General features: G+C 32.7%; 1 protein-coding gene across 1 annotated transcript in view; it reads right to left on the reverse strand.

Moving 5' to 3' along the window:
* Nucleotides 1-11,151: 11,151 nt before the first annotated feature.
* The window catches only part of eya2 (EYA transcriptional coactivator and phosphatase 2), a 39,769-nt gene continuing 23,744 nt past the window's right edge, over nt 11,152-27,176 (reverse strand). The window contains 10 exon segments of the mRNA XM_058779907.1: nt 11,152-12,643; nt 13,694-13,731; nt 13,734-13,793; nt 13,877-13,998; nt 16,714-16,828; nt 18,026-18,063; nt 18,065-18,184; nt 19,461-19,519; nt 23,549-23,638; nt 26,631-26,714. Coding sequence (XP_058635890.1) covers nt 12,563-12,643; nt 13,694-13,731; nt 13,734-13,793; nt 13,877-13,998; nt 16,714-16,828; nt 18,026-18,063; nt 18,065-18,184; nt 19,461-19,519; nt 23,549-23,638; nt 26,631-26,714 — 807 coding nt within the window. The 3' untranslated portion in view covers nt 11,152-12,562.

Below are 27,176 nucleotides of genomic sequence, written 5' to 3' on the forward strand. Positions count from 1 at the left end.
AATGACTTGTACAGCCAATTTGATTATATCTAAATATTTAGCAATTGAATTTAAGTTATTCACTTGAAAATATGCAGAATAATATATTGAGTAAATATATAAATATATTACAATATATTGAACAATATATGTGACCCTGGAGCACAAAACCAGTCATAAGTAGCACGGGGTATATTTGTAGCAATAGCCAACAATACATTGTATGGGTCAAAATTATTGATTTTTCTTTTATGCCCAAAAATCATTAGGGTGTTAAGTAAAGATCAAGTTCCATGACGATATTTTGTAAATTTCCTACCGTAAATATATCAAAACTTCATTTTTGATTAGTAGTATACATTGCTAAGAACTTCATTTGGACAACTTTAAAGGCAATTTTCTCAGTATTTTTTATTTATTTATTTTGCACCCTCAGATTCCAGATTTTCAAATAGTTGTATCTCAAACCATACATTAGTGGAAAGATTATTTATTCAGCTTTCAGATGATGTATTAATCTCAATTTCAATAAATAGACCCTAATGACTGGTTTTGTTGTCCAGGGTCCCATATATGGAATTTCTGCTTTTCATATATTGAACAATGTGACTATATATTGACTAAAATATTGTAATGTCATTTTAAGGCGTGTATAAATATTTCACATTTATATAGGAACATATATGTGCAATATATATAAATTTGGAATTATGAGGATGAAATATATACATTTATTGTGTAACTCTTGTATGTTGTCTACTTGTATATCTCATTCAGTCAGTTAAGTTATAAATGTCAAATATGATTTTCCACCCACAAATGTTGCGTGACTTTAACCATTACACATTTTCCCCTTTTTTCACATTTTCCCATGCGTTAACCCATGAAAGAGAAATTAATTATGAATGAGCTACATGTACGTAAACATTTATTGCAGTTTTTAATCTTCATTGCTCTCTCTCTCTATCTCTCTCTCTATCAAGTCAATATACAGAATAACCATGCATATATTGCAGTATTGAAAAAATTTTGCACTTATATTTTCCAGTATATTCCCATGTACTTTGTTTGGGACATGCTGTACTATAGCGCTGTCTGTGTCTGTCTGTCTCTGTCTCTGTCTGTGTGTGTGTGTGCGCGTGTGTTTGTGTCAGGAGGTCAGCGTTGGTGTTTTGCTGGATGGGTGCCAGTGCTCGGGTTCAGGCAGTGCCTGTGCTCTGTGTGCTGAACTCCAGCAGATACATCCACACACTCAATCACCATTGTGCACTGCATGACCTCTGCCAGCATCTCATTCACACCCCTCTTCACTAGTTCACCTTACCAATAACGACAGGAATCACAGAAAAACTTCTCCATTTCAGCATTAAATCAGAGAAAGAATTATGTGCACTGCAGTAATTTGAATTAAATGTCAAAATGTGACCTTTGTGATAGCATCAAAGTTATGATTCTCACAAAAATCATTTGCATTTTAAAGACAAATTATTTAAATGGCTTCTTAATGCAATAAGAAATGATTTATTAATGCAATAGTAAATATTTATTGCATAAATAAATGAACGCCTAGTACTGTAAAGTTAATATTTTGACAATATGTATTTATATTTTGACACATACAGTGGGTACGGAAAGTATTCAGACCCTCTTAAATGTTTCACTCTTTGTTATATTGCAGCCATTTGCTAAAATAATTTAAGTTCATTTTTTTCCTCATTAATGTACACACAGCACCCCATATTGACAGAAAAACACAGTATTATTGACATTTTTGCAGATTTATTAAAAAAGAAAAACTGAAATATCAGTTTGAAATATCTGAATATAAAAATTACAGCAATATGAGACAATTTAGCCACTGATTTCTTGACAGCTTTGTGACAGCATTCAAGTTAACGTGAGTAAGGCTGGGGATTGAAAAACTCATATTGGTCCAACACTACTCCGAATATATAAAAACATCTGCATTTCACACTAAATTCAAAAGAAAAAAAGTACTTTTTTTTTTTTTTTTAATGCAATAGGATTTTTTATTTTTTTTTATTTGTACATTTATTTTAATTATCAATGATACATATATACAAACATTAAAACAAAATGAGACAATTTGACCACTGATTTTATGACAATTAAGCACATTGTGTCAGAAGTTTTTCATAATTCCATGTTTTTTTTAGTGCTTCTTGTTTGATAAGAAATTATTTCTTTATGCAATAGTTAATATTCATTACATAAAAAGCTTAATACTATGCATTTTTTTAAAATCCCATTTTTTTCAGTGAGGATTCTGATTGATGCCATAATTTATAAATACAATTTAGATCAATTATCTTTCGTGCACTGAAGTAATTTAAATGAATTTAAATCACAAAGTGTTAAAAGGTTTTTGAGGGCATTTTCACACAGGAACTGAATAAAGTTGAGTAAAGTTGTTTATTGGTCACAAATCTGTATATTGAGAGTGTGCAGCATTGGGTTAGACTGTAGTCTGATTAAGTCATTTGTGTGTGAGGTGATAGTGCTGTATCACGGTACATGTCAGTCTCCTGTCCGGCGAGTGCATCAAGGGCACTAGAGTGAGTGAACTCGCTGCTGTTACATGTTGATGGTGTGTGGCTGTGTAATCAGCGGCCGCTCGAGGTCACAGTCCCTTCTGCATGTCGTGTTTCTGTGCTTCCCCTTCGGCTCTCTCTGAAATGACTCCTCAAGGTCTCTTTGGGCTGGACTCTGAAACATAGACTTTGTAGCCATAAACTTGTTATGCTGAATGCCGGATGAGTCAACAGCCGGGTTGAGCGAGTGACTTGTGTAAGTTCATGCATTTGATTGCGTGAGCTTTGCATGATGTACTTCATGGCAAAATTGATCCGCTCTTATTAGTGGACATTGGGACAAATAAACAAGTTTAAGTCGGTTGAAACGCTGTTTTTGAGTTTGTGAAGGATACGTTTTAACAGGACTGTTTCGTTGTCTTTAAAGAATTGAAGAACATGTTTGGCAACAAATTTTTGATGTAATTTGTCTGTTCTAAATAATATTAATTTAAATAACAAATATGTTTTGGTAACTCATTCTAAAAGCTTACTAAAATGAGATATTTCTGATATTTGACAATTGCATACAATTCATGTTATATTATTACAGTTATTCTGTTGTTATTTGATAAAATAAATTTATATAGATACTTATATTGGATTAATTATTCATTATTAATACATTTATTCATATTTATTTTTATTCTATTATTTGTATTATAATTATAATTTGCATTACAAATATGCTTTTAAACACTAAATGAACCTGTATTATGACCCTAAATAGTTCATAATATATGTTGATATTCATTTGTTGTATATTTTTAATATTATTTAACATTATTAATATTTTATCTTTATACTATAATTTATTAAATAAGTATTTATTATTGTTATTATATTAAATTATTGTTTATAAATTAGTTTTATTTTATAATATATTTATAATTTATGTCAGTTAAATTTAAAATCATATGTATCTGACAGTAAAAATGCAGTGGAACAAATATTCTTTATTATTATTATTATTGTAAATTCTTTTATTATTATTATTTATTACTAATAATATTTTATTATTATTATTTTATTTACAATTGCCTACAATTTATATATTTATTTTCTATTATTAAAATTATTATATTTATAATGAAATACAATATATACAAAATATCATTTTTTATCAAATTTGTTATACATATATTATAAATATTTATTATAAATACATGTAGTTATTATAATATAATTATAGACAGAATTATAATACAAATATGTTTGTTATTTTATATAATAATTATAATTTCAAATATTCATCATTTGTATATTATTATTATTATTATTATTATTGTTGTTGTTGTTGTTATTTTTCATATTTAATATTAAATTCTATTTGCTAGAGTCATAGTTTTATCTTGTAATACAATTGCTTTATTAATACATTTAAACTATATGTATTTTTAAGTAATAATGCCATAGAACAAATAAAATAACATCTTTACCTTTCCAAAATCTGTAGGAATCTTTATCCTCAAATCACTTCAGACAGTTGATCTACAAAGGAAAAAAAATATTAATCTTTGTATTTAAAAAGGGGGGAGAAAAAGTAAATAATCAAATGTTCAAAGTTAATATTGATTTTAGCAAACACGTGTAAGTGGTTTAAAAGCATTGCCAGATAAATCTATGTGCTCTATGATCTAAACCCGGTGACATTCACATAGTTTATTATAATGACAGCCATGCCAAAACAAACAAATGAACAAACAAAGTGTTCAAATCATCATTGATCAAGTGTTTTGCTAAATGTTGATGTGTCATTGCATGTCAGCTCAGCCAGAGGTCCCCAGCTCAAATTTCTGATTTTGCTAATATTTTTTCTGAAGAAAGATAAACATGTATAGCGGTGATAGCCAAAATATGAAATGTCATGGATGAATATTTCCTGAGTAATCCACTGTTTTGTAGAGGGGGGTCAAAATGGCAATTTTCACCTGAGATTTAGATCCAAATTACAGGGGGGTAAAAATGACTTCAGGAAGATGGCAGCATCATAATGTTACTTTTACAGAGAGATTAGTAGGTCTGTTAGTAAAATCTGCGGACTTTATCAATTTTTGTTGCATTATGTGCCAATGGTGACCATTCAAAAATGGGGAAAGAGCACTTTTCAAGTTTTTTCTCCAAAGTTTGCATGCTTGCAACTCAAAAAGTATTAAATATATATTAATTCACTTTAAGATATTGGGTCTTAACAAACTCCCCATTTGGCATCTTTATTTTTAAGGCCCTAGATGGTTCGGTTGCAGATATAATTAAATTTCAGTATGGCTCCAGGAGTAAATTGTTCACATTATCTGAAAATGAAAATGTAGATAAATATCAAATATAAATCAGATATATATCTGATTATAGAGCTTCATTGACATCCCAGTATCTCTGGGACTGAACAGTGTAAGGCCTTGAAAATGAAGATTCCAAAAGAAAAGTTTATTACGAACTAAATATATTTAATACTTCTTGAGTTAAAGGGGTCATATGATGCGATTTCTTGTTTTCCTTTTCTTTAGTGTGTTATGTAGCTGTTTGTGCATGTATACGATCTGCAGAGTTACAAAGCTCAAAGTCTCCCACAAAAGGATTAATTCTGTCTAAAAGAGAAGGCTGATCCAGACTGGGCTAAAACGCCTCATGAAAACACGCCCCACATGTCTACGTCACGATGTGGAAATATTTGCGTAATGCCACCCAAGGCATGTTTCAGTAACCGCAGTAGTGTTGATGCAGCCGCGTCAGGGATGTCAGGGAGTGAACAGCCTGTCAGAAATCATAGCACATCAGCTGTCTTAACCATGGCTTGTGTACTGCAAATACATACGAGTATCATCACTGTGTCTGTCACGTGACTCTGTTGCCCTTTCGGGCTTGAACTGATGGTAAAACTAACGACATTATTAACTGTCTTGATATTTACTTTGAAATCTGAAGCTCTCAATTATGGTAAGGTGCGTTACATTTCTGACGCGTGCTTGTGGTGTTCGGCCAATCACAAAGCACTGTGTCAGCTGGCCAATCAGAGCAGACTGTGCTTGTCGGAAGGAGGGGCTTTGTTGAAAACGACGCGTTTGAGAGAGGCGGGGCATAGAGGACCAACAATAATGTACAGTATTTGAAAAATAATGTGTCTTTTGAACATTAAAGCATGTCAACATATTCTGCAAACTTTGAAGAAAAGAATACTTATGGCACTCAGACAGGTATGTTCAATGCAGTTGTTTGAACAGAAGGGAACAAGATACAAATAATGTTCTACTTTCAACATTATTTGTTCTTCAGACATTCCTCTTTAAAAGAAAAGAAGTATCATATTTTTGCAAAATGACCCACATTTGGTTTTTGACCACTGAAAATGTGTACAATTTAACAATTTATTCCTGGAGCCATATTGAAATTCTGTTATCTCTGGAACCGAACCATATAGAGCCTTAAAAATGAAGAAGCCAAAAGGAAAGTTTGTTAAGACCCAATATCTAAAAGGGCATTAAGATATATTTTATACTTCTTGAGTTACAGGCATGCAACCTTTGGAGAAAAAACTTGAAAAGTGTTCTTTCTCCATTTTTGAATGGTCACCATTGGCGCATAATGCAACAAAGATTGCTAAAGTCAACAGGTTAAAGTCAACAGACCTACTAATCTTGGTGAAAATAACATTATGATGCTGCCATCTTTCTGAAGTAATTTTTAACCCCCTGTAATTGGGCTCTCAATCTCAGGTGAAAATGGTCATTTTGACCCACCATTCATCCTGTTTTTAGTTTTTGGCTCAGATTTTCATGTCTGTCCTATGCGGTTTCCCTTTGCTTTTATTATATGGAGTGAGATATTACACAAACCAGATATTACACATCAAATATAGTTTTATTCATAATAGGATGATAGACAGTGTTGGGAAGGTTACTTTGTAATGTAATAGATTACAGATTACAAGTTACCCTATTTAAAATGTAATAAATATAGTGTAACTATTCCAATTACTTTATTAATGTAACTAATTACATTTGATTTCTTCTCTAAATTTCTAACAAATGTTTTCAACTAAATCATTTTCAAACATTTAAAGCAGAAAGGGTTAAACTTTGTACTCAACACTGATTACTGTAAGACTTTCAAAATCCCTCATCACTTGAATTAAGATGATAAGAATTTAATTTCAAAGCACAGCCACCACAAAATCAGACTTTAGCACCTCTTTTTATTTTGAGATTGTTCTGACGTTAAATCCAGATTTAAAATCATAACAAGAAATAGTTTAATAGCTATGATACTGTTTTTGAAATCAAACCTTTCAATGACAGGAAACACTGGCATCTAACAATGTCTTAGAAAAAACAGATAATCTTAAAAAAACATAGCATACACATGAACCTAAATAGGAAATAAAACAGTTATTGAATAAGCATGTGTCCTATTCTGTGTTCCATACTCCTGGGGTCAGTTGTTCAAAACGATTAATCAGGATCAGAATGATCTGGATTTGAAAATCCCATGTTTTACTATCCAGGTTCAGGTAACCCATCTTAATTTTGTGTCGGTTTTTCAAAGCAACGGAGCCCCTAAAGGGACATTGTGATGGGAAAAAATGCCAAAGTTTTGCATTCTAGTTTTGCACTGCGTTTACACAAATAACTAATTCTGACTGGTCCATTTCTGATGATTGTGCCAATGAAGTTTACAAAAAAAAAAAAAACCTTTAAAATTAATATAATATTTTTGTTTGATATTGACAGCTGTTTGGGGACGTTACAAATATTGTATTTTTTGGACCAGTTTTAAAGTTTTATTACATTTTTGTTCCTGAAATCCATCTTTCTGCTGGGATCAGAATAATCCAGTTTTTTTTTTTTTTTTGGATCAAAAGTATCCCAATCTTACTAAAACATTTTGAAAAACACAAATTGAGGATTTAATCCAGATCAAAATCAAGACTGGATTTTGTGATCTAATCCGAATTCAGAATCCTTTTTTTCTTTCATTTTGAACAACCCATTTTCAAGATTTGATCCAATCCGATGGCCAAAATCCGATCAAACAACTGGCCCCTGGATCGCTGGTGTCTCATATGCAGTGTTGTGTATTACTTTTTGCAGTAACTAGTAGTGTAACTAATTACTAATAAGATTTCAGTAATAATATTACAGTTACTTTCCATAAAACAGCTTAGTTACTTAGTTACTTTTCATGCCTCAACCCCGCTGATTTAAAATCTAACAATCAAATAATGTCCCCAGTGCAGCAGGCAAGCTTGGAATATGGAGAAGCTTACATTCAGCAGATAGAAATATTGCATTATATTGATTTTGTCAAGAAAAAAGATCTGTTGTAAGTCTTTACTCTGGCATTACATCCCTCTGATCAGCATGTGGTACATTATATTACAATTAAAAATATTTTTGGAAAATTAAACAGTTTCTTACAAACTCATGTGATTTGATAAAATCAACATGTTAACAACACTTCTACTTGAATGCCACTATCAATCACTATTGAGTGTTTGTAATAACTTCTGACTGCGATCCAATATGGATTTTGGTCAAATGATGAGGAAGAAATATGTTGATAGTAACATTCAAGAAGAATTTTATCTGGAAGATACACAGTTACAACTTCTGTGGGGTGTGAAGAAAAAGTAATGTAACTAGTAGTGTAACTGATTACTGTTGCCAGAAAGTAATAAGTAAGGTAACAATATTACTTTTGAAAGTAGTAACTAGTAACGAGTTATACATTAGATTTTTTGAGTAACTAGCCCAACACTGCTCATATGTGGCAGTCAATGCAATTTGGGATAGGAATCCATTAAATCTGTGTATATGTGTGAAAATCAGATGTAACCCCCTTTGTAATCGTTAACATTTTCATAAGTAACTGTAATTTAAGTACACATTTTTTTCTCTGTAACAGATTTACAGAGAAACTACATTTATTTTGCAATTAAATGATGTGATTCTGTTACATGTAACTAGTTACTCCCCAACACTGATGACAGAATAGAGCAGAATAGCCTCTTCGCTACACCTTCACCTGAAAAACAAAGTTGTGAGGCGAGTCATTGACATTTGCCTTCAGATCAAACTCACTTAAGGGGCCGCAGGGGCCGCTGAGCTCTGAGTTACTCATCCAAACATTCCTTTACGAGCATTAGCTATGATCTGTCAACACGAGCTGATCAAACAAGTGTTGAGCACACAAGCTCTGAACTGATCTGGGGCAGCTCGTGTTTAGCGGTGTGTCTCTGTTCTACTATGTGGCCCGGACTCAAGGTGCAAAGTTACAATGACAACAACATGATGTGCGGACTGATGGTGAAAGTGTCATCAAGGGCCATTAAAAATATGCTCTTATACAAATACACTAGGTAAACGAGTTGTCATTTAAGATATGCTGATGTAATTGAGGTGAAGTTCCAGCAGATGGCAGCAAAGCTTGTACTATTAAAGCAGTTAATCGTGTCTCTTCTACAGTAATTTTTCAGTTCACCCACTGTATAATACAATATAATATATTATTTTTGCTGCATATAATTTCTTAATAATTGTATAGTATGTTTCCACTGGACTGAACTTATTACTCAGTGTCTCTGTATATTGAAGTGTTGATAAGACTAGACTGTCAAATATGAATTATGTGTTTATTGCTATGACTTATTTTCTTAAGTGTATTTTATCTGTTTAACTGTAAATCCACCATTTTCTCCCACATCACTATTAACCTATCTAAAAATTTAATATTTTTAAATATGAACTAATATTATAATGAATTCTCTCTCTCTCTCTCTCTCTCTCTCTCTCTCTGTGTGTGTGTGTGTATATATATATATATATATATATACAACCAATTCAGAAATGTTGGGACGTTTTTACATTTGAATAAAATTAAAACTAAAAGACTTTCAAATCACATGAGCCAATATTGTATTCACAATAGAACATAGAGAACATAACACATGTTTAAAAGGAGAAATTTTACACTTTTATCCACTAAATGAGCTCATTTCAAATTTGATGCCTGCTACAGGTCTCAGAAAAGATGGAACAGGGGCAACAAAGGGCTGAAAAAGCAAAAACAGACGGCACTGCATCACTCATCGGCATGATTCTGTCATTGACATTACTAAATGGGCCCAGGAATACTTCCAGAAACCACTGTCGGTAAACACAATCCGCCATGACATCTGCAGATGCCAACAGGCATCAAATTTAAAATGAGCTCATTTTGTGCATCAAATTGTAAAATTTCTCAGTTTAAACTTTTGTTATTTTATCTATGCAATCTATGCTATTGTGAATAAAATATTGGTTCATGTGATTTGAAATTCTTTTAGTTTTCATTTTATTCAAATTTAAAAAACGTCCCAACATTTCCGGAATTTGGGTTGTGTGTGTATATATATATATATATATATATATACGGCTGCCCTCGACTAAGGATTTTTCTGGTCGACTAGTAGTCGTTCATTTTAAGCATTAGTTGACTAACCACACGTTTATTAATAAACTATTTAAATCATTATAATGAGCCTTTAATGGCCTACATTGCCTAATAAGCACTCAAGCACAAGCATAAAGCTTGCCACATCGCACCGCAGAAGCTATGATTATGAATGTGTCAAGGAAAAACAGTAAGGAGGCTGGATTAATATTTTTATAATTCACTGATAAACAAGTGCTTTGTATCGGTTTAAGAGATGAATTCAGTGACACTGACTCGTCATCTCCGCAGTAGTGATGCGCCTGTATATGTTTCATACTGATTAAATAATCTGAGAATATTTGTTTTCCATTTGAATTGGTTCATTTGAATGTAGACATTTCACTCTCTATAGATATATTTCTAATGTCTGTAAGGCAAAGATATACACAGAGTTTCGCGCTCAAGTTCACAGAACGAGACTGCAGAAAGCGCATCCTGTTTGCTTTCATTATTTTACAAAAGCACAATGTTTTGTTGTTATTGTGAGTGCACAGAAATAAACGTAGAGTCTTTACAGATTTTAAAGATGTATTACTCTTATCTGTATGACCAAAAATTACAGCGTATTTTAGGAGTAAGTGTGCGCCTCCATCTGTCCTGCAGTGAATGCTACTGTTCAGCTTCTGCACAGACACTTGAATAGCTGATATTTCTCTAACATTAGGTCAACATTAGATTGAGCAGCCATGTAAAGTTGCTAATACTTACATATGTCAGATGATAAGCCATATTTGTGGTGGATGAATGATTGGCGAGCATTTGGATGTCCAGCCGGACATCCAAATAAATAAAATAATATTTAAATAAATTAAATAATGTATAATTAAATATAAAATTGACATAAATATTTAATTTTATTTGCCTTATAATTTAAAATTGGTGTTTAAATGTGCTTAATTGTTATAGAAATGGAATTTAAGGATTTGTCAGTATTCAAAAAGGCTTTGTTTTATTTATGCAAAATAGCATTTTATTTTCCTTTTGATTTTAGAGTGAAATTTGAGCTGGATATTTCTTTGTGAGATTTATGCCAGACTAAACAATAATTTTGCATAACTGTTTATTCCAATTAACACAAGGTAAAAGCTGCTTTATGAAGGAGACATGAGAATGAAATTAATTTATCTTTATTCTATTATAATAAGCCCAGAAATAATCAATAAAACCTTATATACAAATCATAGCGAACAAAAGCAGTTGTGAAGAGCACATGCAGGTCAGAGTGGCACATACAGTACAGTATACAGTATATCAACTTCAGCAAAGTAACAAATATACACCAGTAACAAACCACATGATGTTCAGGCAAACGTCAGAGACACAGGAGGAAAAGAAGTCAGAAACTCACAGGACACTGACATTCATAAGTTAATCGTGTCATTTCTTTTAGTACCAGTAGCAGTATGATTTGCTACAATACTTTGGCTAATTTCTTGGTTAGTTCACTTTTAAATCACTTCAGGAGTTTCCATTAAAATAAGTGGATTTGCAGTACTTTGTGCTCAAAAAGTGAGGGGTTAGTTTTTCTGCAGTTTTAGTACAATATCTTAATTTTAATGCACTTTAATTCAAGTTAACATTTATTGAATTATTCTTTTTACATATGGTGCAATATTCAATCAATTTGGTATGATATTGCAAGAAAAATATCAGTTCTGATTACATACAATTATATCAAATCTTGTATTTTTTATCTTCACTTATGAATTTGGTGTTTTTTTTTCATTGAAATGCATATGATTTAATGCTGTAAGAAATGTAAAAAAAAAAAAAAATGCTAAAATCTTCTATTTTTACACGCCTTTCATCCTTAAAATGGGTTGTTTCAGAACGGTTATGTTTAGAAAACAATACTAACAAACATTACAGCATACTGCACACTTTACACTGTATACTGCTTAATATATAAAAAAAACTAGTACACATTATGCATTGTGATAAACATTTCAAACAGTAGTTTGCTGCATTACTGTCACATGACTTCTAGTTTCATCTCAGAAATAAAAATAGTTATTTTGAATCCAGTTTCTGTGGGAATTGTTTGCATTTTTTTGGCAGTCCAAAGAGATGAGGTGTAAAAAAATCAAGTCAAGTGCATTGCATTCTGGGATACCCATGCGTTGTGCTCCATTGTCATCAGGCTTTCTGCACAAACAGAAAATACACACACTGTGCACAGTATATATACTGCATACTGCAGAAATAGTATGAGTAGTGTGATAGTATGTTATTCCGAACATGGGCTTTCTGAATCAGTCGCTGATGGGTCTTTGTTTTCAGTGCAGTGCTGTTGTGAAGAAAAGCGAGTGAATGAAAGAGCTGAGCCTCTCAGGTGGAGTGCGAGAAAGAGAAAAAAAGCGTTTTTCTTGGATTGATTTGAAGCAAACGTTTCCAGTAAGATTGCTGCTCCCTGCTGATTGGTCCTGCAGTTCTTGGCTGGGTCATGTGATTCCTGTGGACTGCACACACACGTCTGAGGCGCGGCGGGAGACGGGAGACGGCAGACGGACACATGCTGCCCTCTAGAGGTAATCCAGCTCAAGTGCATGACTCAATGCCTCCAGATCCGCACGGCACGTCACTCTCCAGAACGGCATGTTCTTCTGCAGGACATCACAACATCACAACATCACAACTACATTAACATTTATTTGCCATGGCTGATGAAAATGATAATTGTCAGTCATGATATTACAAAAAAAAGTTACCATTTAATGTCATATTAAATATGTAGAGGTTTAACCCCTTTTAAAATAACTTTTTTAAACTGCCTGAAAAGTATCTTGAGAATAAAGATTTGGATATATTTTGATATGATAAGGATACTTTTACATCATGTTTGGTTAAATGCATTTTTATATAAAAAAAAACAATTGTGATTTCAATTGTAATATAAATGATAATTATAAAAAAAGATTACGTTTAAAATAAAAATAATTATAACAAATACTATTTAAGATAAATATGTAATTTTTAATATTTAAAAATATTTATTTATAAAAACTGAATATTAAAACACATTCAATTCAAATATAAAATCTATTTACATATTTTAATGATATAAATATAATAAAACCATTACATTACAAAATAAAACCATAATATAATGTAAATACACAATTAAAAATATATATTGTAAAATATATTTAAAATATTTATTATTTTAAAAACAATAACGCTGAATAATATTAAAATCTACTGAATTATAATATAACATTATATAATTTTTAATAATATAAATGCTAACTAATAAAAATAACTATAAAATAAAACTAGGATTATAACAAATATAATTCAATATAAATATATCACATTTTTATAATCATATTACAAAAATAGTAATAACTGTATAATACTTAATGTATATTAAATTACAATATAAAATATATAATAAATTAAAATAACATTACTTATTTATAATATATATCATATTTATTTATATATTTTATCTTTATTCATTTTAAAATGTGTAATGATAGTTAATGTTTTTTGTTTTTGTCCCCAAAAACGTTCACCTTTGCTAATAAAACGATGCCATGGCACAATAATACCATGTTTCTCTAGAAAATACCAGTAATAATAAATTTTTTTAATCCCATAATGCATGATTACAGTACTCATTCAGTATGTGTTTTGGCATTATTCCTTCACACCTTCTTGGCGACCGTCTCCTCCTCGACTCCATCCCCACGACCACATACACGGCTCTCCGGCCGAACCTCTGGGTCACGCGCTCAAAGCAGCTTTCTTTACCTAGAACAGGCACATGATGTTAACAATTCTGTTTCTAGATCAGGAAAACTGTCTGAAATGCAGCATTTGAAGTGGCAGCAAACCTGTTTTGGTGGCGCTGTAGATGTTCTCGATGGGAAAAGCTCCTCCAAGACCGTAGAGAAGCACTTTGGAGAGCGCTGGAATCAGCTGCGTGGTGGTGACCATCACGTTCACACAGTTCAGTCTGTCAGAAGGACAAAAATCATTCTTAAAGGAATACTGCAGTCTTACAGTCATGGCCAAAAGTACTGGCACCCTTGGTAAATATGATCAAAGAAGGCTGTGAAAATTAATCTGCATTGTTAATCCTTTTAATCTTATTTAAAAAAAAAAAATCTAACCTTTCATTGGAGAATAATAATTTTAAATGGGGGGAAATATCATTATGAAATAAATGTTTTTCTCTAATACGCATTGGCCACAATTAACGGCGCCAGTTTATTCAATACTTTTTGAAACCTCCATTTGCCAGTTTAACAGCTCTAAATGTTCTCCTATAATGCCTGATGAGGTTAGAGACACCTGACAAGAGATCAGAGACCATTCCTTCATCCAGAATCACTCCAGACCCTTTAGATTCACAGCTTCTTCTCTTCAGTTCACTCATTTTCTACAGGGTTCAGGTCAGAGGACTGGAATGGCCAGCAGAAGCTTGGTTTTGTGCTCAGTGACCCATTTTTGTGTTGTTTTTGAGGTTTGTGTTTGGATTATTGTACGGTTGGAAGATCCAAACATGGCCCATTATAAGATTTCTAACAGAGTCAGTCACTTATTGATTTTTTATCTGTTGGTATTTGATAGAATCCATGATGCCATGTGTCTAAACAAGATGTCCAGGACCTCCAGCAGAAATATAGGCCCACAACATCAAAAATACAGCAGTATATTTCATTGTACACATGGGGTACTTTTTATCCCGGTGTTCACCAAACCCATCTTGAGTGTTTGCTGCTAAAAAGCTCATTTTTTAGTTTCATCTGACTATAGAAGCCAGTCCCATTTGAAGTTCCAGTCGTGTCTGATAACTGAATATGCTGGAGTTTGTTTTTGGATGAGCGAGGAGAATTTTTCTTGAAACACTCCCAAACAACATGTGGTGATATAGGTGCTGTTTGACAATTTTTTTTTTTTTTAGACTCAACTTTTTTCTGCAATTCTCCAGCTGTGGTCCTTGGAGAGTCTTTAGCCACTCAAACTCTCCTTCTCACCGTGCATTAGGACGATATAGACACATGTCCTCTTCCAGGCAGTTTCATAACATTTTATGTTGATTGGAAATTCTTAATTATTGCCCTGATGGTGGTAAAGGGAATTTTCACTGCTCCAGCTCTTTTCTTAAAGCCACTTCACTAATTTGTGAAGCTCAATTATCTTTTGTTGCACATCAGAACTATATTCTTTGGTTTAACTCATTGTGATGCATGATTAAGGGAATTTGGCCTTTGTTTTCTGTCCTATTTATGTTTCTGTGAAACAGAAAGCCATGGCTGGATAATTTCATGTTCATAATCACGCTGGTATGCTCAAAATTGTGAATATGAATGGGAATATACTTCAGAGATATTTTACTCATAAGAATTTCTAGGGGTACCAATAATTGTGTCCAACGTGAATTTGAGAAAAACATTAATTTCATAATGAGATTTTCCCCCATTTTCAATTGTTTTAGCTCAATGAAAGATTAGATTTTTGTGATTTTTTAAAAATAGAAGATCAAAAGGATTAATAATGCTGGTTTATTTTCAGAGCCTTCTTTGATCACTTTTAGCCGTGACTGTAAATAAAAATCTGGTTTGGATTTAGTTTAGCAGAGTTTCTCTGTAAAAAACATACAGATTTAGAGCTTTGATGGAGGGGAAGATTTTAGTGAAAAAAGGCTTCATTTGCATTTATTTCTTGTGGAAGCTTATTTTAGACATGGAATTAAAAAAAAATGACTTTTCAGAACTGTGAGATATAAAGTCATAACTATAAAAAAAAAAAAAAACTCATAATTGCAAAATATTAACTTGTAATTACAAAATATAAACTCAGAATTGCAAAATATATAATTGTGAAATACAATCTCAATTGTGAAACATAACTCATAATTACAAGACATAACTTAATTGCGAGATATATCATATAATCTCATATTTGTGAAATAACTCAATTGCAAAACATGAACATAACTGCAAGATATAATCTCATAATTGCGAAATATAAATGTATAATTGCAAAGTCCAAATTGTGAGATGTAATTGCAATTGCAAAGAATAAAATAAAAATGAGAATTGCAAAAAAGTTGCAATTATCTTTTTTTTTTTTTATTCCATTGTGGGGAAAAAAAAGAATTATGAGATTTTTTTTTTTTTTTTTTTTTAAGGCAGAATTGTGATAAAAAAAAAAAAAATCATAAAAAGTTTGATTATTCTGTGATAAAAATAAACTTCCATAGTTTATATCCTATGACTTCAGAGAATTTGAAATACAGTGCACTATTCATATGGACATTTAAGATGGTTTTTGGTGCTTTTTGGATCTTGACAGGTTCTGGTCACTATATAGATTTCATTGAAAAGCAGCTCAGAGGTTCTGCTAAACCTCACTTTCCTGTTAAATAAGTAAAATAAGTCATGAGACAGAAATATGTTGGCAAATCAAGTGCTATTAATCATCATCTGTCAGTGTCATCAATCTTTGATGCTGACAGTGTGCTTTGCTTGCCAAAACCCATTATGTTTGAGTGACACAAAACTGCTGTAACTTGCTGTAAAATCAGGTCTATTGTTAAAGGAATATTCCAGATTCAGTATCTGTGGCATACTGTGGATTACCACAGAAGGTAGTTTCTGCTCTTGAACTCTGGAATATTGCTGTAACGAGCGACTGTGTCGTCGTATATGTGTGCTGTCCTCACCTGGAGTTGATGAGAGCGAGAGCTTTGAGTGCCTGCGTCAGCCACAGATCCGTCAAAACCTCCATCTCCCGCCTCAGCTGAAGCCACTCTTCCCGCTTCGGACTGCCCAACAAACCTGCAGAACAACAGCAACCATGAGCCATTCACAAAACCCATCAGACTGAAGATTCATGAAACCAATTAATGAATGTTGCTTCTGAGAATCCAAAAATAACAGTAAGAAATGTCACCAACTGGCCCTGAATTACAGTGATTTTATAGGGTTGTTTGGCACAGAGCGAAGAGGAGTTCGTAAAACCCTCTTAAAACCAGTGTAACACATGGCCTTGAGTGACTTGCTGCTTTTATAACCACAACAATAAAACGATGTACAATCATTTATTTGTTTTTTTTCTAAATAATTTAATATGAAATAATATTTAACAAGGTTTCTTGAACTACAGGCACTTTTGTGTTCCAGTGTTTAGTTTATTTATTTATTTATTTTTATAATATGATATACAACAATAAATAGTTTTATTCTGAATATCTAAATCATATTTAATAATAATTTCTTAATTTCCAGTGTTTTATTTTTCAATGTTTTTACCATGACTTAATAATTTATTTTTATTTCATTTCATTTTGAAGAACTGAAAATCTATAATAAATATATTATTTTCTTTTACATTTTTACCTATTACATATTTAATGTATTAGAACGTCAAAAATCACAACTGTCCAATTACATTGTGATTTTTTTTTTATACTTGTCTGTATTTAATTTTTTTACCCACAGGGCCAAAGGTAGCAAATAGCTGAAACGCCCAATTCTACAGTATTTGTATAAATAAATGTAATTAAATATTACACATACATATGTATTGCATATCCAAATAAAAATATATTGATATTAATTATAATTAATTAATCAGTTAATTACATTGCTCTCATCAACAATAAAATGCTATTAAAATATTACTTGCTTCAAGAATTGTTGCACTATTATTATTATTTCTTGTTCCTGTCAACAACAACAACAATAATAATAATAATATTACTACTATATTATTACTTTATATCTTTATTATAATTTTGCACCTGGTAATTGTTCTTCAGTCTAACTGTGCAGTGTTTACAGTTGATGCGTTAATATAGAAGTCAACTGATATGCGGCTACAGCTGTGTGTACTTCAGCTCTTTTACAACGGCTTCCAGCATGATTCGACCAATCAGATTTGAGAACAGGATCTATGTGTTGTGTACTAGACATTTCTGGTACTAATTGTGCTTGTATTCATAGCTGTGGAATGCTGCGGGGTTCTCTTCTCACCTCCTACATTGTTCTTGTAGGTGTTATAGATCTCTTTGACGGCGGTAGCGGAAGGCAAGTTTCCTCATCCAGTCGACCCCGCCGTGAACACCTGAGCCCAAGCATAGCGTGCCTCCACCTGCTGGGCTCTGGAAACCATCCGTGCCAAAGTTATACGTGCTGCAAGTACAGACACACACACGGTCAGCTTCAGATCCGCTCCACACCTCCAAACACTGTTTCTCCTGACACGCTCCCAAAAGTCTGATTAATGTCCATCGTAAAATGTCTGGAAGCAGAGAGAGAGTCTGCCTACAAACTGTGATAAGAAACTTACCCTCGGTTTCACAGACAAAGCTTAAGCCTAGTCCTAGACTAAAATGTAAGTCTGAGCTGTTTCAACTGAAATAAACTTGCACTGACTGATCTTAAAATATATCAGTGCCTTTGTTTTGTCTCAAGATGCACCCCAGTAATGTTTTTTTTTTTCTAAGCATGTTTATAAAAATTACTTAAATGTCCTAATTGAACTATGGCCTAATCCTGGCTTAGTCTAAGCCCTGTCTGTGAAACCAGGCCAATAATGTTTGATAACCAGTGTGTTAGCATGCCGTTATGCTTAAGGTATATCTCACCTAAAAATGAAAATGGTGCCAAAATTTATTCATCCCCTTGTCATTCCATAAAAGAACATTTAATAATAAAATAAAAATGTTCCTGCTCCTTTGTCATATAGCATCGGTTCATAATCAGTAAATAATTAGGAGGAGGAAAAAAATCTGTCAATTAAAAATAAAGAAATAATTTTCTTTTACAATAAAATAAAAATAAAAATAAATTTATATTAATATTAATTATAATTAATCAATTAATTACATTGCTCTCATCAACAATAAAATGCTATTAAAATATTACTTGCTTCAAGAATTGTTGCAATATTATTATTTCTTTTTACTGTCAACAATAATAATAATAATAATTTAAAATAAAACACTTCCAAAATCATATAGACTGCTTTTATTCTTTTTCGAACATTAAAAAAATATTCCTGTTGCTTTTTCATATAGGATCAGTTCACAGTAATTAATTGAAAAAAGTTAACCAAAAATACATTTTCAGTAAAAATCAAGGTAAAAATTAAGGTACTTTTTCGGAGTATTAATATGGGTTTTGGAATAAAAGGGTGAGTAAATATTGACAGAAATGTAATTTTCAGAGGACTGTTCATTTAATAACTCTGTAGACGTGCTCTTAAACGTGTGATTAATGTCCATCATAAAACGTCTGGAAGCAGAGCGAGGGCTTGCCTCAAACTATGATAAAAACCAACAACGTTTAATACTCAATATGTCAGCAGCATAAAGTACAGGATCCCTTTACGGCATATAATATCTGTTTTATTGGAAATGCTTATATTGTTGCTCGCTGTGCTAGATGAAGGAAAGTCATACTCTACCTCAAGTCCTGCCCATTGTCATCCGAGGCCACATCATCGATGTGAACTTGGTCGCATTCCTGGGAAATGAAAGGAAAGCAGATACGCATGAGGCGGATATACGTTACAGCCGTGTAAAGTGATGTACTGTGTATAGACAGGTTCACCCACCGCCGAGCCTCGGGGAACGATGGTGAGAGCGAGAGTGAAATATTAAAAAAGACGAACAACAAAAAAGCAAAAAAAACAGGCCACCAAGACCCAAGACATCCAGGCGCCTTTAACGCCGGAGGGTAAGATATCAGAAAGATGGCAGACAGAACACCATCTAAACCTGATATTGGACGTTAATTAACGCTTTTGTCTTGGATGGGTTTGTGCGTACGGCTGCCAATATACACTAATTGTGGTGGGCGACGCAAGCTGAACATCTGCTCTTTACTCCAGATCATTATCTAGCGTGCTTCTCCTTGCTGTTTTAGCAACACATGCAAATTTGATAAAAATTTGGATTCGAATTCACAAAAACAATTGCTCAGCCTTCAGCACTGACAAAACACATTCATGCTCTAACTATTGTTTTTCATATTTTCACAGATATGACTCAACATGTCATGTTTATCTTAATAATATCATGTTGCCGACCTCCCACTGACTTGTATTGTTCTTAAATTACTGTAATTATAACTAGATTTTCTCATTTTTCTTTTCCCCTTCTTTTTAAATAGAACTAGACTTTTCAATCTGATTTTTCTTTTCCAGGATTATTAATGAAAATAATGCAGTTTAAAACAACTGCAACAAAACTAAATCAATAAGATAAAAATAAAAAAAATAAATAATAATAAACTGCTTTTTTAATAGAAGTAGACTTTCATTGTGTATGTGATTTTCTCTTCTTCAGGATTTTTGATAAAGTTCAAAAGAACATTTAGAGCATTTATTTGAAAATACATCAATTTACTTTGTCCTTGGTGAATAATAATATTAATTTATTCCCCCCCCCATCTTCTCTACCTAACTCTATCAAACATTAATTTATCGGAGTGTCTATTTACACTAAGTGCAAATAAGCCGTCTTGTTGGCAAAGGCTGTTTACACTAACTCCACCCACCAACGTGTGATTGAGCTGGTCAACACCACAAAAGACGACTGGCAATCATCAGCTCCAGTGGGGTAGATGTTAAAGCTTGGACTGTAGTCTTTTTGACACGATCGACCCGAGTTCTAACCTGCCTTTCGCCAAACTTTTTTCCTACCTTTTCAAATCTCATATCACATTGGAAAGGCATTCATTTTCAATAAAAATGAAAATAAAGCTTCGGGTAGGGAGGGCTTTATTGTAATAATACATTATTATTGCGTTCAGTTTTATAATGCTCTACAATACTGAGGTGCAGGTAATTGCCTTTTTGCAATAAGTAGTATAAATAGCAGAAAATCCTGCTATTTTAACAGTGTAAATAGAAACTATAGCTATTTGCACTTAGTGTAAATAGCAGATCACTGAAAAATACTGCTATTTTAAATGAGTGTAAATAGAATCCGTTGCTATTTGCACTTAGTGGAAACTTACTGTACACTTAGTGCAAAGAGCCGCTGCCTTAATCAAATGTTTCTCATAAATATGATGTTTCTATTAAAAATCAATGAAAGATTTAAAACAATTGCAATAATAAAACTAAATCAATAAAAGATAATATATAATACACACTGCTTTTATGTCCCCCCCCCCCCCTTTTTTTAATAGAACTAGATTTTTACAGTTTTACTTTCCCCAGGATTTTTGATGAATAAAATTCAAAAGAACATTTATTTGAAGTTTAATTTTTTTTTTTTTTTTAAACATTATAAATGTCTTTGGCACCACTTTTAACCAATTTAATGTGTATTTACTGAATTAAAATATAAAATAAACAAATCATAAATCTAAAATATTCATATTCATAAAAATGATCAAGTTAGGCCACTAATCACATGTACTTCTAAGCTATTGACCCCTGTGCAGTTATTTTGCCCGCGGCAGCTTTCTGTTCCCCAGCTGACACGTTTGAATAGACTGAACTCCCAGTGTTTGAATGCTGAATGATGCCTTGGACTGTTTGAGGGCAATTACAATGAAAACAGAACAAGAGGGAAGGGGGCCGTGATTAAAACCTGCTCAAGAAATAATGGTGTGTGTGCCCTCCACCCCTGGGCTGTTCCTCCTCCCCGGGACAAATTTTCTTTTCAGTGGCAGCCACACACCCCTAATTAAGACCTCAGATGCTGTCAGGGTTTCTGCTGCACCTCCTCAAAAGCTTTTAGAGAATCTAATCCCTCCTTTTCTTCATGCAGAGGGCAAACCGAGGTCTTTCACACACTGACTCTGCATTACTGTCAACAAACACACATAAACAGCCCTAAATTCACTTTTTAAATAAATTAAATATTTCATATCACCCATGAATGTGTGTTTTGCCTTATATAGACTACTGTTTAAAAGTTTGGTGTCGGTAAGCTTTTTTAAAGTTTTGAAAATAAGTCTCTTTTGCTCACCAAGGCTGCATTTATTAGCTCAAAATACAGTAAAAACAATGATTTATTATTACGGTTGAATATAATTGTTTTCTATGTGAATATATTGTAAAATGTAATCTATTCCTGTAATGCAAAGCTGAATTTTCATTGTCACGCGATTTTTCAGAAATCATTTTAATATGCTGATTTGCTGCTCAACAAACATTTATGATTATTATCAATGTTGAAAACAGTTGTGCTGCTTCACGTTTCCGTGAAAACTGTGATGCATTTTATTTTTCAGGATTCTTTGATGAATAGAAAGTTCAGAAGGACAGCATTTATTTGAAATCGAAATCTTGTACAGCATTATAAATATCCTTAGTGTCACTTTTGATCTAATTAATGCATCCTTGCTGAATAAAATTATAAAAAAATGTTAACAAATTGTTTGAAAACCTTTAAATAGTAATGCATCTTAAATATATGTAGTCTTTATGATGAATTATCTAGCTGTTTCTTTGCATAATTGTGACAAACAGCACAGCCAGTTTCTGCAGCGTCACAAAAAATATGAGGATACAACATGATTTCTTCCTCATATTTTGGTCAAGGTGGTTTAATCTGAGGAATATTACATGCATGTGTCGCCACAGAGTTCTGGAAAAAAAAAAACCCCAGCAGGAACTAATTTAAATATGGTGAAATACAATGCAGCAAGGACTACTGCTATTTTACTGGCAGCTGAAAGCGGTATCAAATTAGTAAACAATTAACAAATGGAGACATGAGGGGCGGGGAATATGCAGAGCTTTATGATTGACAGGTGTTCTATCTTAGAAGTGAAGATTACTACCAATGAGAGAAGTTTGTTATGTGGCTCTCTGGAATACTTGATTATGATTGGCCAGTTGCAACATTCTGCAGTAAATGTTTTATTTATGAATTGACCATGAACATTTGTGCTAGTTTCGTGTCTCATATCTATGGAAGCTTTTTTTCTGTCAAGTGATAAAAAAAAAATAATGTATATCTCACAATTCAGACCTTTTCCTCAGAATTGTGAGTTATAAAGTTATACACTTTTTTGCAGAATTTTGACTTTTTTCCCCCATCTTTTTTTCTCAGAATTATGACTTAAGCTCGTAATTGTAAGTTATAAAAAAAAGTTGTAAATTGCAATTCTAAGAAAACGTTTTTGGCATTTTCCCCCTCAGAATTCTGAGTTCAGCTCTGCTTTTGTAATGCCACTGAATAAAAATAAAAATAAAAAGTTAATTGCAAGTTTACATCTCACAATTAAGACTTTTTTAAGGTTTCTTATTATATGTGAATGTAGCAATTCTGACTTTTTCCCCCTAAGAATTATGAGAAAAAAAGTCAGAATTGTAAGATAATTACCTTTTTTAGTTTAATTTTTTTTTATCCCATACAGAAACAAGCTTCCATACATATCACTCTGCTATCTTTCATAAACTAGTCAATCTGCATTTTTATAATTAACACCATTTTTTGTGATTGTTTAAATATACATCTAATGCTGAAGTCCAAAAATCAGTGTTCGGCATTAAATCCTAAGTGATTTTGTTGATTCTGATGTTTTGCTCACCTCCAGGTCATTGAAAAACAGACGTGAATCTGCCAAGTTGAAGATCATCTCCTCCATCCACAAGCCCAGAGACACAGCCTTGCCAGAGTCCTGGATCAAAACACAGAAAGCACATCAAATTAGTTTTCATACCTGGTTAGAAGTGACAGGTGAGGATTGCATTATTTCAGTCAGAGAGGGAGCGTGTGGTGCAACAGGTTTTTGTCCAACAGGAATGCTGATCACTCGGCGCCAGTCACTGTGCTTTCAATCAGAAGCGTGTCAAACTGCTTCTCTTTCTCTTGTTTTCTCTTCATGTTGTAGGTGAAGCTAACATAAGCTAAGGCATTGTGTGCTCCCGTTCCATGCCAGCTACGTAACTAGCCGCTAACTCCTCCGTTTGGCAGCGGATCAAGCTGTAGGTGTCAGCCAGAGGTTAGTGTCAGATTAACCGCGAAACAGCTCTTCATCTACGCCTAATCATTGTCAGCACAGGAGCTGTGAGTTTGTCCTGCTTTAATTAAGATAATAACCTGTAATCTGCTGTCATGAATGGACGACTTTATTACAGGTGGCTGTCAAACACAGAATAATAGATGTACCACTTTAGATTTACGACTGGACATTTGAGAATGGGTCTTTAGGAAGGACTGTAATGAAGTTACATATGACATATGGTATTTAAAAAAAAGTTTTTTTTTTGTTTTTTTTTGGCAAAATGCATTTGTAAATATATGATGAAATTACAATGCTTGAGAGAAATTTTCAAATTGAAAATATTTCTAAATGTACCTGAGCTTAAAAAAAAAAAAAAAAAAATTGGAGAAAAAATATTATATTTAAACTTGAGCTCATGCATAAATGTACCATCAAAACAATGGTAAAATATTTAATATTTAGATTCTATTTTATAAAAATGTTTTATTATTCATATCTATATCTATATATATCTACATCTATATCCATCTATCCATCTATAATTTTATTCATTATTGTTTGTTTATATATAAATAAATAGAAATAAAAATAGCACTTTTAAATAGCACTTTTATATTTATTTCTAATACATTTATTTATTATACTTTTTTTTTTTTGTCGTGTAGGGTTGAGATAATCTGGAGCATTGTGTGCAAATTAAGATGCTCCGTTTACACATACTGAGCAAGGATAAATCACATCCTAATGGGAAAAAGCCTTCAATAAACTCTGACGTTCACTTCAGCTTAAAGAACACATAGCAAACGGGTGTCTTTCAACACCCTGAGAGGTTCTGTATTCAGTAGGTCGAGTCTTGCTTTTGGCCAATTAGCCCAAACAGGCTGTTTACAGTGATGAGCTTATGGCTTTGACAAAGTACGTATAAAAAAAGTACGTTAAATATCCTGTTACTTAAAGATGCGAAATCCGAGCCAATGCAACCCTTTGTCTGACCGTAAGCGGCTTTGTCGTGACACACATCAAACTTGTTCCTATTTAACTCCAGCCCAATTTCAGTTTCATATGGATGTTTTCTTTGATTTGCTATCTCCAGTGGATTCCTGCCACAGTAATAAGCTACTCTGGAGTCTTTTTCCTGGATCTGAAATTAGACACATTAGTCACGGCAACATTTCTGCAGTCCTCAAAAAGAAAAGTCCAAAGATCTGCATGCTCGAGACGGCCAGGCGTTTCTCAGAGTCTCTTATGTGTCACGTCAAATCCGCAAGGGATCGTGGGAATTCAAAATAGATTGCGGGCCAAGAAAAAGAAACATGACCATTGTTTCCTCATCAGCTGCCTGGAGATTGCGTAGAAGTTCATGAGCCGTCAATCAAACCAGAGCGGCCAAATAACAAGTCTGGAGCTGAAGGAGCGACATTATATCTTTCACTGTTCATTTAGTTCTTCCGCATTTACTGTCTGCTGACGATGTTACTCTGAAACAGCTGTGGAACATATTTATTTATTATGAATAAGAGATCATGAGGGACTTTTGTTTCTGCCAACTTTTAGGGCCTTAAATGGATTAAAATCAAACTAATTTTGCTGAAATTTATTCTGCTGTATATATGATAGTTATCAAAAATCCTGAAAAATAAAATGCATCATGGTTTTCACAAAAATATGAAGCAGCACAACTGTTTTCAGCACTAATAATAATCAGAAATGTTTATCAGCATATTAGAATGATTTCTGAAGGATCATGTGACACTGAAGACTGCAGTAATGATGCTGAAAATTGTGACCCTGGACCAAAAAACCAGTCTTAAGTGTCAATTTTTCGAAATTGAGATTTAAATAAGCTTTCCATTGATGTATGGTTTGTTATGATCGGACAATATTTGGCTGAGATACAACTATTTGAAAATCTGGAATCTGAGGGTGCAAAAAAAATCTAAATATTGAGAAAATCACCTTTAAAGTTGTCCAAATGAATTCTTAGCAATGCATATTACTAATCAATAACGACGTTTTGATATATTTACAGTAGTAAATTTACAAAATATCTTCATGGAATATGATCTTTACTTAATATCCTAATGATTTTTGGCATAAAAGAAAAATCTATCATTTTGACCCATACTGTGTATTTCTGGCTATTGTTACAAATATACCCCAGCGACTTAAGACTGGTTTTGTGGTCCAGGGTCACAATTCAGCTGCGCATCACAGCAATCAATCACATTTTACAATATATTCAGACATAAACTAGCTTCTTTATATTACAATAATATTTGACTGTTTTTACTTTATTTGTGATCAAATAAATGCTACCTTGGTAAGTATAAGAGACTTTAAAAACATTAAAAAGCTTACTGATCCCAAAGTTTTGAATGGTATTGTGTATGTAAGGTGAAATTCAGATTCCTGAGTAATATACATAATATTTTGTATTAGAAATATATATAAAATGTTGTTGTTATTTATATATGCTTTTTTGGGTTGAAGTTCAAACTGTATTGTGGTTTATACTGTTACTGTTAAATAGAATTACACATACCACATTAAAGATTTAATACAAATACAAAATTTCCAAAAGTATATATATAAATATATGAGTTTTGTCTTCCAAAACTAAAGCAGCATGTAGTTGAGTTGTGTGAGTGGGAGAACTGGTTTGTACCTTGCCGAAGCGTGTGGAAAATGTCCCCGTCAGGAGCGAGTGGAAAATGATGATGGTCTCATCCAGGTCCCAAATAAACACTCTCTACACACACACACACACACACACACACACACACGATGAGCATGAGCACAAATATAATCTGCTTACTTGTCAAGAAAGGTATTTACTCCAAAACACTGCATATTATCTCAGTGCTGTGTTTATGATAATAATTGCTGATAATCTTAGTCGGTTCAGCCTCATTTCACAGCTCATGGGTAGACAGGCAAACGCTCTGTATCCATTGTTCATAAACATTTTACAGTTTTCTTTGTCTGGTAATCAAATACACATATATTTTAAAACACAACACTGAGAAATAAATGCAATAGAATCAATGGAGCAAAGAATACATCAATTAATCGTTTTACTTCAGTCTCCTTTTGTTCAAACCTGTATGACTGATGATGAGTTTTGAAACTTTTATTGGCCTCATTTGTGAAGATTAACTTGGACATTCTGCTAAAAATCCATTCGAAAAAATGATACTCATACAGGTATGGA

This window comes from Onychostoma macrolepis, chromosome 06, assembly GCF_012432095.1.
Source record: "Onychostoma macrolepis isolate SWU-2019 chromosome 06, ASM1243209v1, whole genome shotgun sequence".
Lineage (NCBI taxonomy): Eukaryota > Metazoa > Chordata > Actinopteri > Cypriniformes > Cyprinidae > Onychostoma > Onychostoma macrolepis.